This window comes from Emydura macquarii, unplaced genomic scaffold, assembly GCF_026122565.2.
Source record: "Emydura macquarii macquarii isolate MOO-44397 ecotype Brisbane River unplaced genomic scaffold, CSIRO-AGI_Emac_v2 contig_1390, whole genome shotgun sequence".
NCBI classification, from domain to species: Eukaryota; Metazoa; Chordata; order Testudines; family Chelidae; genus Emydura; species Emydura macquarii.
This window is the reverse complement of record NW_027131527.1, coordinates 24,189,196-24,201,167: the sequence shown is the minus strand read 5'-3', so window position 1 is coordinate 24,201,167 and position 11,972 is coordinate 24,189,196. Positions and strand designations below refer to the sequence as shown.

At 43.2% G+C, this 11,972-nt stretch overlaps 1 protein-coding gene and 1 long non-coding RNA gene across 3 annotated transcripts in view; one reads left to right on the top strand and one right to left on the bottom strand.

Moving 5' to 3' along the window:
- Window positions 1–1,800: 1,800 nt before the first annotated feature.
- Window positions 1,801–7,044, bottom strand: LOC137156173 (homeobox protein vex1-like). Its single transcript, XM_067552906.1, has 3 exons — window positions 6,544–7,044; window positions 5,889–6,085; window positions 1,801–3,334 (listed from the first exon to the last, which is right to left on the bottom strand). Exons 1-3 carry the CDS (start codon window positions 6,917–6,919, stop codon window positions 2,954–2,956), a joined length of 954 nt encoding a protein of 317 aa, XP_067409007.1. The 5' UTR covers window positions 6,920–7,044; the 3' UTR covers window positions 1,801–2,953.
- Window positions 6,986–11,972, top strand: part of LOC137156174 (uncharacterized) — a 44,521-nt gene continuing 39,534 nt past the window's right edge. The window contains exons 1-2 of one of the 2 annotated variants that reach the window (XR_010920683.1): window positions 6,986–7,262; window positions 7,744–8,069. This is a non-coding gene — a long non-coding RNA (uncharacterized lncRNA). The remainder of the gene's footprint in view (window positions 7,263–7,743; window positions 8,070–11,972) is intronic. The other variant, XR_010920684.1, reaches the window with a different exon arrangement.

Genomic DNA, 11,972 nt, shown 5'->3' with positions numbered 1-11,972 from the left:
GGCAGTCTATGATCTGGTGGCCCCAGCTGTATTTAAACTATATGACTAATGAGCAAAGGGTGTAACACCACTGAAAAGCCTTGTTAAAGGTACAGGCTAAAATCCATGCTCTAATGCAGCTAATTAGCATAGCTTTAGATGTTAGATTTTAATTGGGCTTTTTAATTGTTTAACTTGATTAGAAACCTGGCCCGTTCTTGATGGGCAAAAGGGCATGTATTTTTAATCAAGTTAGCTTAATACAATTGAAAAAGCCCATTGAAGCCAGGTTAGCTGATTGCATTGGAGCATAGGCTATAGCATGGCCAATTACACTGTCAAGTATTTTAGCTGCATCTTAGGTCAAGTCTATATCTTGAACTTTGATGTAAGCTGTGTGTGTGTTGCTCACGCACATACATACTTGTCTGCTTGCATCAGTGTAGTAAAGCACAGTGCAATGGCTAGAAAGCCCAGTGTGCTATGTGCCACCATCCATTGTTATGTGGACCTAAGGGTGTAGTGTGGATTGGCTCTTAAAAGAGCTTTTTAATTGTGTTCAACTTGATTGGCAGACACACCCTTTTGGCCATTGAGGCAAGACTACGTTGCTGCTTCAGCTCTCTAGACTCAGTGTATCTGCGTCAAGGGCTACCTGCCAACGTTGCTGCATGTAGATACAGGAGCAAAACCTTCAAAATAAATTCACATGTTGAAAGAGCTAGAGGCTTTGAGTTCATCCTCTGCCAATTCTCTTCTCTCCCTCCTCTTCCCTGACAGGAAAGTGCTTTTTTTTTTTTTTTTTTTTTTTTTTTTTTTTTTTTTTTATGTGGAAGTGTAAGTATGTGGGTTCTAAGAGGAGGAGGAAAGGCATGATTCTAGTCTTAAATAAAGATGTAAGAATAATGGATTTTTCCGTTCACTTGTGATTGCAAAAAAACAAACAAACAAAAAACCTCATCAATGCAACTGGGGGAGAAAAATTAGTTGTGGGCTGACCCATCATAAACTTCAAAATTCTTAAAAAAAATTCATTTTGGGTCAGACAAAACTTAGTTTAAGCTGAAATGAAGCATTTGGATTTTTTTTTTATGGTTTTGAACTTTCTTAAATAAAATTGAAGGAAACTTCAAAACAGTCTTTTTGAACCAAAAATAAAGCATTGGATTTCAAAAAGGTTGAAATGAAGGTTTGACATTTCTTGATTTTTCACAATAATTCACTCAAACTTCCATGAGTTCACAAAACACTTCATTGCTGCTGAATTTGTATCTCTTCCCCCCCCCCCCCCCCCCCCCCGCGCAAGCTGGCAGGGGATTGAAAACTTTTGCCTAGTTCTTGTTCTAATTTTCACAGCTCTGTTAGCACATGCAGTTGAGCAACCTTAACGGTAGAGTAAGAGTGTTTGTACTACACCCATAGGCAAAACAAAAAAGGAAATGAGTGTTGTGAGCTATAAGTGACCTCTAATGTCAGACTGCAGGTACTTCAGAATCATGACCCTTGATGAAAGAGTTGCACTTAACTTCTGTAGGCCAAGTTACTGTATGCAGTAGACGATCCTTTCATCCCTCACTTACCGCCTCGCCCCCCAGCTCTGTGTGCTTCCCTCCTATCCACCCCCATTTCAGAGACTTTCTGCAAGCCTCCCTCATGACAGGGTCTGCGTGTGTGCCATAGTCCCCTCCAGTCTATGGCTGAGACTGTTTCTTGGTCCGTTTTCCAATCCCCCTCTCCAGCCTCCCCAGCTCTACTCTGGCTTTCTCCTTCCTTACCCACCCAAAATTTCCCCCCTCCACACATCCCTACTTCTCTTAGCACAGCTCTTTTCTGGTCGGTCCATTTTGCCCGCTACACACCACTTTCCAACCCCAGGTCTCTGTCATGCAGCTTCCCTGCAAATCCTCTTACTCCTACTAAACCATCCTTGTAAGTCTCATTTCGGTCCCCCTGCAGCAAGTGAAGCTGCTGTCTCTGATAGGTTCAGGGGCTGTTAAGAAATTGCTTTTTCTGCATCACCAGCTTGTCTTTGTTAATCAGGTTTTTCTAGTGTTCCAGTTTGTACCACAATCAATAGCTTTGTGCTTATTGATGCCAAGACCATTCCTTGATATCTTGGAATTGATCATATACAGCCTTCCTAAGTTTTCATGTTACAAACAAATGCCATGAAGTTGAGTTAACATGTTCTGTAGCCAATAATTAAAATAATAAAACAAGTCACATTTTTATTTTAAACCTTCAAGATGAGTCACTTTATATTCTGTCACACACACAGGCACAGATAAAATTTGTGAATAACATCCTGAAATTAACTGATCTTAAATGACACCTATAAAGTGATTAGCCATTTATGGGATTTTAATATTAAAATGTAAGAACACCATTTTGCAATACTCAGATCTTAAGTTCATAAGGCAACAAGCAATTATCAGTGACTACACTAAAGGACTGCAGGATATGTCCTAATTTAGGAAAGGATCATTGCAATAGGAGATTTTACTACACAATTTGGTTTAATTAAATAATTAAGCAGACATTCTGGCTTGTTAGTGGTAGCCATTGTGTGGAGGAAAGGGAGTCAAAATGTAATATTCAGAAAATCCACTTCTATATTTCCATACTGTTATTCCCAGAGCTGGTTGAGACTTCAGAATTTGAGTTTTCATGAAAATTTGAAATTTTATGCCAACATGACTGGAATGGTGGGAAGGGATTAGAATTTTTGCAAAAACCAACCCCTTCCTCTACCATTTGTTAACCTATTCTAATTACCATTTTGAGCCTGTACTTAATGGTATCCCTTTAACAACACTGTTTAAAGACAACTCAAAATACTAAGTAGTTTTAAATATTGAACTATTAATATATCTAAATGGCTATAATAAAATAAGTTAAATAAGCACTCTTCATGATTTCAGATAGTTCATTTTTAAAAGTTCATTTTGCAGCCTCAGGGCATTTCTATGCATGTTTAAGAGGGTGGAAGATATGGTTGGAATCTTAGTCGATTATGCTCCTGGGTTAGAGAGACCTTTGGAATTGTAGAGTGATAAGAAAATCCTGGAGCAGCAGGCAAGAGGAGGGCTGGGGTTGGCACAACTGGCTGAAGGGATTGAGCTGGAGCAGGAGGCAGCAGCAGAGCTGGGCTTGGCATAGCTGGGTGAAGGGAACAGGTCACTGCTGCAGCAGGGGAAGAGGAGACACTGAACTCCATCCCATGGGGATAGCTGGGTGCCTGGATCTCTGGGTAACGATGATAAGGTAGAAGCAAGCCTGAAAAGAGAGCTTCAACCCTGGCATCTTGGGTCTGTCGTTTGAACTTCATACGGCGGTTCTGGAACCAAGTTTTTATCTGAAAAATGAAAATCCAAGAGGGTATTACTAATTCCTTTTGCCACATAACGACATGTCCATGGTAGAAGTTTTAGAAATGTGTTGTCAGTGATCATTGGCCAAATTCTGCTGCTACACCTATCTGAATCTGGAGTAATTTCCCCCATGACACTCACACAGCAGTCAAAGTTCCTCCAAGCCCATGGCTCATCAGGCTGATGCAGTTTCATAGCCAATATCCACAAGGGAGTGATGTGGCCAGAGCATCAGGTCAGACCTCCTCTGACTGCCCTAACCCAATGCATCAGGTGCCCATTTTGTAGCTGAGTGGACTGGAGGTGATCTAGAGTCTCAGACCCAGACCTTCAGGATTGTAGCTGAGTGCCTTAACCCCTCAGCCACGGCACAGCCTTCATACTACAATAATAAGGTCCACATAAGTACCAAGAGAGAACAGCAGAATTTAGCCCCTATTCCTCAGCAAACTTAATTCAGATTTAATGTGGAAAGACATCAGTTTACTTCAGAGGAAAAACCCTAAGAAAATATTAAACTATGCAAGCTTTTTTAGCCTGGAAATTCAGTTAATGTTCCATTGTAAAAAAGCAAAATTAGATAGTATAGAAGTGTACAGGAAGCTTACCCAAACCTTAATTTTGCCTCGTGCTACCCCTCCCCCTCATGTTTCTGCTATCATATTTCTTCAGTTGATTTTTTGTCCACTCAACGCACTATGCTTTTACCATTCACAGATTTGGGGTTGCAGGAGTTTTGATTTATAGATAGGGTAGCTATGACCAGCAGCATTTGCATTTGGCAGCGTATCTTTGGTGATTAGCACATGAATGTTTGTCTCCTGTAGACTCTTGATTAATGAAGTGACCAAATACGTATTTAATAGACTGTATGTTATCCTACATAAGTCATTAGTTACCTGACTTTGCAGTAAAAACCCAGGTGGACCTTTTGTTTCAATAAGACTTTAACGTGCATTAATTTTCAAACTAAAGCTCCAGTCCTGTATATATTTAGCCAGAGGTTCGACTTTAAGCACAAGTACTCCTGGTGCCTTAATTGGGCCTGGAGTAGTTTAGTAAAATGTGTTTTGTGAGTCACTGATAATGTAAGCATGCAATGTTATTCATACGTAGGTTATTTGCAATTCACATTGGATCGGAGTAGATGCAATACAATTGATTTTAGTGGAGTTGTATCAGCTCAAGCAAGGAATAAATTTGTTTAATTGTTTACATGTTTTCTGTCAAATTGATGAAACAGAAAATTGGGTGACCTTCAGATGCATTTCTGTGATATATATATAATGGAATCTTAGCTATGGTATATATGTCATGTCATTTTTTTCATTTCTGTTTTGGGGGAAATTCTTATTTTAAAGATTATTTTTCACTGAGATGATATGGGGTCCACCCCATCTCCCATTTAACAAAGACTGTAACTGAAAACCTTTTTTAAAAAGTTCTGAATTACTAGGTGCCCGACATGTATTTTTAGCACCTTGTGCACGCCTCAGTCTGTAGGCCCGGGCTCTGAGATTTACTTTAGTGATGTTGTTTTCGGCTGCCATTTAGACAAACATTGAGATACCAAAGCCATTCTTGATTAAGTCCAAAACTTTGTTTATATCGTGTTTTAAATCCAACAAATCCTGCATCTTGGCAAGGGGTTAGACTAGATGTCTCTTGCAGTCCCTTACAATCTTACGATTCTATATGGGACTTGCAAGTTGCAGAGCCTTCCACTGTGCAGGGACTCCTAGACAGCTTTCAAGCTGTTCCTCCATGGGCTTTTCCTCCACTCCCCTCTTTCCTGCCCGCTGCTCGGCCCCAGCCCCTGGTGGTGACTTCCGTCCCTTTCTTAGAGAGGAGCCGCCACTGGTTCCCTATGTGATTTCTTGCCTGTTGGTTTCTCTGTTATGGCCACTTCATGACAGTCAATAATGGCTGGGCAGCTGGCCCGTGGGGATTGCGGATATCTATATTTTTTAATCTAAAATCATAACTGGGACTTGAAACCATCAAGCTGTGCCCATAGCTAGCTTGGGCAACCACGAATTCCGCTCAGGGAGGCTCATCCGCTCCGTCCCATGTTACTTTTTGTAAAGCCCATTTGGAATAGCTGGTCTGACATTAGATTAGTGACAAGCACGCTGGGCCCACACCCGGTTTAGGATCTGTGGTAAGTTAGTATCAGTGTTACAAAGCACGCCTCGGCGCTAGGAGGACGCCGCCTGAGACATGTTGCGCTTTGTGTGAGACACCTGCTCCCAGACGGGACGAAGTGGATTGAATTCAGATGGGCGAAGGCTGAGCGTGGAGTCAGCCCTGATTTAGCACCCGCCTTAACTAGGGCGAGAGTCGCTCCAGTCCCGGCACCAGAAGCGGGTTTACATGACAGCAGATACGAACCAAGAACTCTCTCTTGCACACCCTTGGCCTCTGGGTGGGGGCGGCTTCACGTGCCTATATCCCCTTCCCCCAGGGAACCGGGGCTCCCCTGCGAAGTCTAATCCTGAGCCGCTGGGCAGCCGCAGCCCCCCTTGACCTGCCTCTCACCTGCGTCTGGGAGAGCTTCAGCACCTTGGACAGCCGCCGCTTCTCGCTGGCCCCGATGTAGCGCTGCTCCCGGAAACTCCTCTCCAGCTCCTGCAGCTGCGAGGCCGAGAACTTGGTGCGGGGCCGACCGGGCTGGGTGCAGCCTTCCGAGCCCCTGCCTTCCCCGCCTGCCTCCGCCTCCTTCGGGCTCGGGGCAGCTGGAGTAACGGGAGCAAGGCGTGAGACCAGAAACCCCAGCCTCGGAGCAGCCCCATGCCCCGGCCGGCACCGGGTACCAGACATGCTGCATGCAGCTGGCCAGTGGCCACTCGGGGGCCTCCATATCCCTTCCCCCAGCGCCCTTCTCCCGGCCTCTAACACGGAGGGTTCCTAGGGCTGTGGCCGCACCAACCATCCCGAGGCGGCCGGGCCAAGCCGGGCCGAGCCGGGGGGTGGGAAGGCCAGGGCAGCGCACCTGACCTGGAGTTCAGGGCTCTGCCCCAGTGGCGTCCCCGTAGCTTGACCCCTTCCAGTGCCAGAGACCGCGACTGTCTGCCAGGCTCAGGGACCCTTTTCTCTCTGGCTGGGAGAGCCGACGATGATGCCTGCCCGATGACTCTTCCTCTCGCTCCGCTCCACATTGGGCTGGGCAGGGCAGGGCAGGGCAGGCACTCACCTTTCTCTCCCGGTCTCCGCCGGGCGCACTCAGGCGACCTCTCCCGGCTCCTGCTGCTAGACCCGCTAACCGCTTGGTTTCCCTTCTCCTGATCGCCGCCGGCCCTGGCCGCACTCTTGGGCAGGGTCTGGCGGCTGGCTCCCCGCGGGGGATAGGGAGTGGAAGAAACCCCGCTTACAGTTTGGCCTTTCTCGTGGCTGCTTTGAGCGAGCCACTCCACCGAGAAAGACCCCATCTCCATCTCCATGCGCCCGGCCCTTTGCCTCTTGGAGCCCTTCCTCTCCCCCACAGGCTGACTAAACAACGGCTCCCCTTGGTCGGGCTCCAAATATTTAAAGCTCCCTCCGCGACGTGATTTGAAAAGGCCGCAACGCATGAAATGAGGCCGAGAACAAAGGCACTTTAATCTCCCCTTTCAGGTGATTGTTACATCCGACTAATCTCTGAACACAGTTGTTAGCAGAACTCAAGGCTACCTGACCTGGCGCCAAGTTCATCTCGGAATCACCCCCCTAATGATACAGCTGGTAATAATTACATCAGGGCCTGCACTTTTGTCTTACTCACTCCACTTACTTCAGTGTTCGAGCCGAGCGGGGATTTTCAATCTTTATCTTCCCAGATCAAGAGCAAAGATTCAGAACTTGCTGTTAGGAAAAAAACTGCCCGCCTGATCGCTTGCCACGAGTTGGAAACACCCACACGCTCTGCCAGCAATGGTAAGGTAGTCCTGGAAGAGGGTCAGAGCAAAACAGGCCCATGGTCCTTGGCAATAGGTAAACTTCAGGAAATTAAAGTTGCAATATTCTTCCCATCATGTGAACTGCTCACCTAGGCTGCTGGGATAGCCTGGGCCAGGGTGGGAGAAAAGTTTGTTTGAACCAGGCAGCGTTGGGAAACGTAGTTGGATGCAGTTTTCTGTATTCCTTACTGGTCTTAAAGTGTGATTAAATATACAGCAAATAAACCTGTTTTACCTACAATTGTAAGGCCTGGGCCTCCTCCCAGAGAAGCCTATCGCAAAATTCATATTGACCTTAGTAGCGCAAAGTAAATTTCATTAGCAGAAGGTTGGAAACTATGTCACTTTTCACTAATATAATTTATTACGCCTTTGTTCCTTTGGCAGGATGATCAAACTCTTTTGATCATCAGTAGGCAGAGAGCAAAGGCAATTAATTTCTTGTGATTTTATTTTAGAATGAAACCGGTCAGTGGGGGTATACATGTCAGGACCTTGAGCAGAAAGGAAGAGAAACCCCGAGGAAATAGCTGCCTGGTTTCGAATCTAACCGTCAATGTCTGGAAAGAAGAAAAAAAAGTGAAGAGAAAAGATTCGGGGCTGGTGCATTTCAAAGTAAACAGCCCTAATGTTTTTATAAAGTAGATCAAAGACGAGGAGTGTAAACTCTGTTAAAGAGGCAAAGTCTGTAAAAGGATGATTCAGATAAGAGTGAGAAAAGAGCCACTTTTACAGTCTGAAGTGCGTCTGGGACAGCAGAATTCTTAGCCTCGACAAATACGAGGTAACACTTTTATAGGTTGTTTCAGTAAACAGTCACCAACTGTATGAGTTTATACAGGCCAGAGATAATGAACTAGCTTATGTTCTTCCACTCCTCCATGCTGATCTGAACATGTTTGAGATATGTTAATTCTTAGACTTCAAAGGATTTTTGTCAGCCTGTTATGAACGGTGCTATATTTGCAGTGAGATGGTGAGAGGCAGATAACTCCACCCTCTGAGCTGTCTGTTCCCCCTGGCTTTATGCAATTTCCCAGTAAGGCAATGGATTTTCCCCTCCTATAATATAATGTGGTTTATGTGATCTTGTGCTTCATGCATTACAGCATGACGTGAGTCAGCAACTTTGAGACCTTTGTGTGACTACCCAGCCGGAATGAATTTCACAGATAAATCTCATGTTATTTTCTCCAGGTTTAGTAACATGGAGAAAACCGCATATAATTATCCAATTATTGAATCTACTTATCTTTCTCAGCATTGTTATGGGGTAATATACACGCTGTAAAACAAAACAAAAAAGCAAGCATTTTTGGAATTTTTTTTGAGCAAATGGCTAGAGACTGTAGTTCCATTTTTATAGCAGCATATTCTTTTCCTGTTGCACTGAAACTGCAAGGGGTGGCGATTATGGTAATACTCTCTTGGCCAGTGTGGAGAAAAGTAGGGAAGAACCATGTTACAAAAAACTGTCCTACAGAACTACCCCTAACCCTTATTGGTAAATAATCTCTAAGTAGAAAAATCCCTCAAGATCTTTAAACGTATATCTATATTAGACCTGGTCAACAGTTTTTGTTTTTTTAATTAAAACAATATTAATTTTAATGAAACGGTTGTAGACAATTTTTCCCCATTTTTGACAAGCTCTAATCCATAGCTCTGTAGATATGTGTAAAAAGTAAGAAAAAACTGGTTAAAACCAAACAGCATGTTTTTATTAGAGACAAGGGGTGAGCTTGATTTTAGTGTGGTAGAACAGAGTAATAGCTATAAAGGAGAGTTTATTATGAGTGATTTGTCTAAAAAATAAAATTTAAAAATAGATATTTTAAAACAACATAGATCCCAATCCTGCAAACGTTTAGACTGCCTTAACTTTACACCTGTGTGTAGTCCCATTCACCTGAATCCACTAATCAGGTGAATTAACTGTTCCCAGGGTTAAGGTGTTGTGGTTAATTAATCAGGAAAAAAAGTTGATTTACAGAGAATGTGAAAAGTTCCAGAGGGATAGCCGTGTTAGTCTGTATACAGCAAAAAACAAGGAGAGTCCTGTCCGCAGAAATTTGTTAGTCTTTAAGGTGCTCCAGGACTCTCCTTGGAGAATGTGAAATAACTTACTTCAGTTTAGAACAGTTTTGAAAACGTCAGTGGCTGACTAGAGAAATGAAAGAATCCAATAACAATGCAATTATTTTCTTAATGATAATCCAGCAATGTATTTAAGGGGGAATCCACAAAGGGACTCAGGTGACACAACTTTTCCTCGTAGACGCCCAAGCTGTTACAACCGTCAAATTGAATTGACTTCAAAATCCTCCGAATTTACAACAGTATAAGAAAGTCACAATTAAAATTCTCCTCTTTCTATTGTTTCTAAGCACAATGCTTAGAGCTATTCATAGCCCACGTTACTTGTAACGGAACAGAAAAAAAATCTTATCAACACGAGGTACCAATAGTCTCCTACTTTTCTTGTATGCACACACTTGCTGTATAAAAGGCTCTACGCTGCCATAACTTTTTTAAACCAGTTTTTAAAATACGTTAATGTCTATACCTAAAACGAATTATTTCTTTAAGGATTTGGTCTAAAGTTTTATCTGTATTGGTTTATATAATAATTCACAATGAATGAATCTTGAGGCTTTTTTCTATTCACGATACAAACTTTGGCACTCAGATGGAATGACACTGTTTCAGTCTGCTAATATATGGAACTTTGTTTCTGATAAACGACTCAAAAGGAAGCCCTAATAATAACTACTACACTCAAAGTGGAAGGCAGGGAGTGGGGACGTCAGTGGAATTTGCTGAATTACTGCTTTGAGATAAATACTCACAAACCTAGAACAAGGGGGGAAATATATCACGTGCTTTGTACATTGTAAAAAGGATTTATTGGAAATACAGCACCAGCCTTAAGGCAAAACCCCACACATTCTGAAACCAAAACTGCTGTAATGACGTAACTAGTCAGGGCTATGGTACTTTAAGTAAACACCTCATGAAAGGGAACCAGTTTAAGCAGTGATTGCTACTTTGATGTAGTTAACAATTAAAAGTTGTCAAACGCTGTGATAAAACAATGCCCGCCTCAAGTGTTGAGGATCATCTGTCTATTCCAGCGGTTCCCAATCTTCTTGAGTGAACGCCCTGCTAGTTAACACTAGGTAAAAACATGCACCCTTCCCCCCACCGGCCATAAACACACACAACCCCTATGGACAGAGATGATGATAACACTAAATTACATAATAATTAATAACTTACTCTTACCTGAGGAAGACTTCCTTGGCACAGCTGCCTCCACCACATGTCCCCGCCTCTTCCTATCCCTCATAGACAGGTAATGAAGGCAGACTTGTGTAGTCTGCTCAGATGGGTTGGCCAGGGTTGTTCCAGGCCCCAATGGGTGCAGGGCTACTTCTCTCTGGCCAGGTGCTTGGCTGGTGTGGAGCTGGGGAGGGGGAGGCTACTCCAGCCAGAGTGGAGCTCAGGTTGCTGCTTCCTTGGGGAGGGGCTGCTCCTCTGTTCTGGCTGTCATGGAACTTGGGAGGCTAAATGACCTCAATATTACTGAAGCCTCATGGACCCCCTGTAATCTTTGGTGCGACCCCCCATTGGGAACCATTGGTCTATATATAAACACTTTGACAACAACATTTAAAATAGCACAATATGAGCAAGAGTGGGGTATGTACACTAGTGGCCACGTGAGCTCCCAGAGGCAATGCCACTGAGACCTTACTACTGTGATGTAAGGATGCCCTTTTATAAGGAGATCTCATTAAGATGCTTTGTGCTATGTATAGTTATATAGCTATGCTTCCTTGATGCTATTTCAATTTCTTGTAATGCATGATACATATTCCAGTGGTAATAAGTATTGTTTTTGGTAATTGCTTTATCGCATCGTTTAGTGAACCTCATCACTGACCACTGCAATGGTGCGTTGCTTTGGTTATGGATCTCAACTGAACTATACATTGTGACAATATTGTAACTGGGTCCCCTGATTTAGACATGTTGGTGTTGTAGCTGGGTTCCCAGCTAACAAATCATGACGCCATCTCAGGGTGTAGCCAGAATACTTTCTAAATTCATAACAAATGAAATTAGTTTCCACCTTTGAAATTAATTTCACGATTGCAAAAGTAAGTGGTCTTACAGAAATGAATCAAGGGCCTAAATTTCTATTGCCATCCACCTTCTGCAGTCATTTGGACCAGTGTAAAATGCTACTGTCTTGATCTGCTGGTGTATTATACCTACTTTACACTGGTGTAAATGACTACGTAGTTGTAAGCTAATATGGAATCAGGATCTGAGGGCATTTTTAAGTGATTAAAATAAAGGAGGCTATGTTTGACCCTTTAAAGGTGTATGCTTTGGAGGACTGCTAATACCAGCCAGTTTCTGAACTTGATTCTTTAATCTCCTACCCTGGTGTAATTTGAAGAAGTCAGTGAAAATCAAATCAGTTGAGTTAAATCAAATAAAGAAATCAATTAAGTTAGTCTGGAATGAAATTGTTGTAATGAAGCAGAGAATCTGGCTTCCACCCCTTGTGACACTCCTTGTCACTCCTATATCCCTTGTCACTCCTATACCTAGCTTTGCTGCAGTATGCTGTGTAATGTAGGTTAAGCGTGTACACGGTGAGACATAGTACATAGGA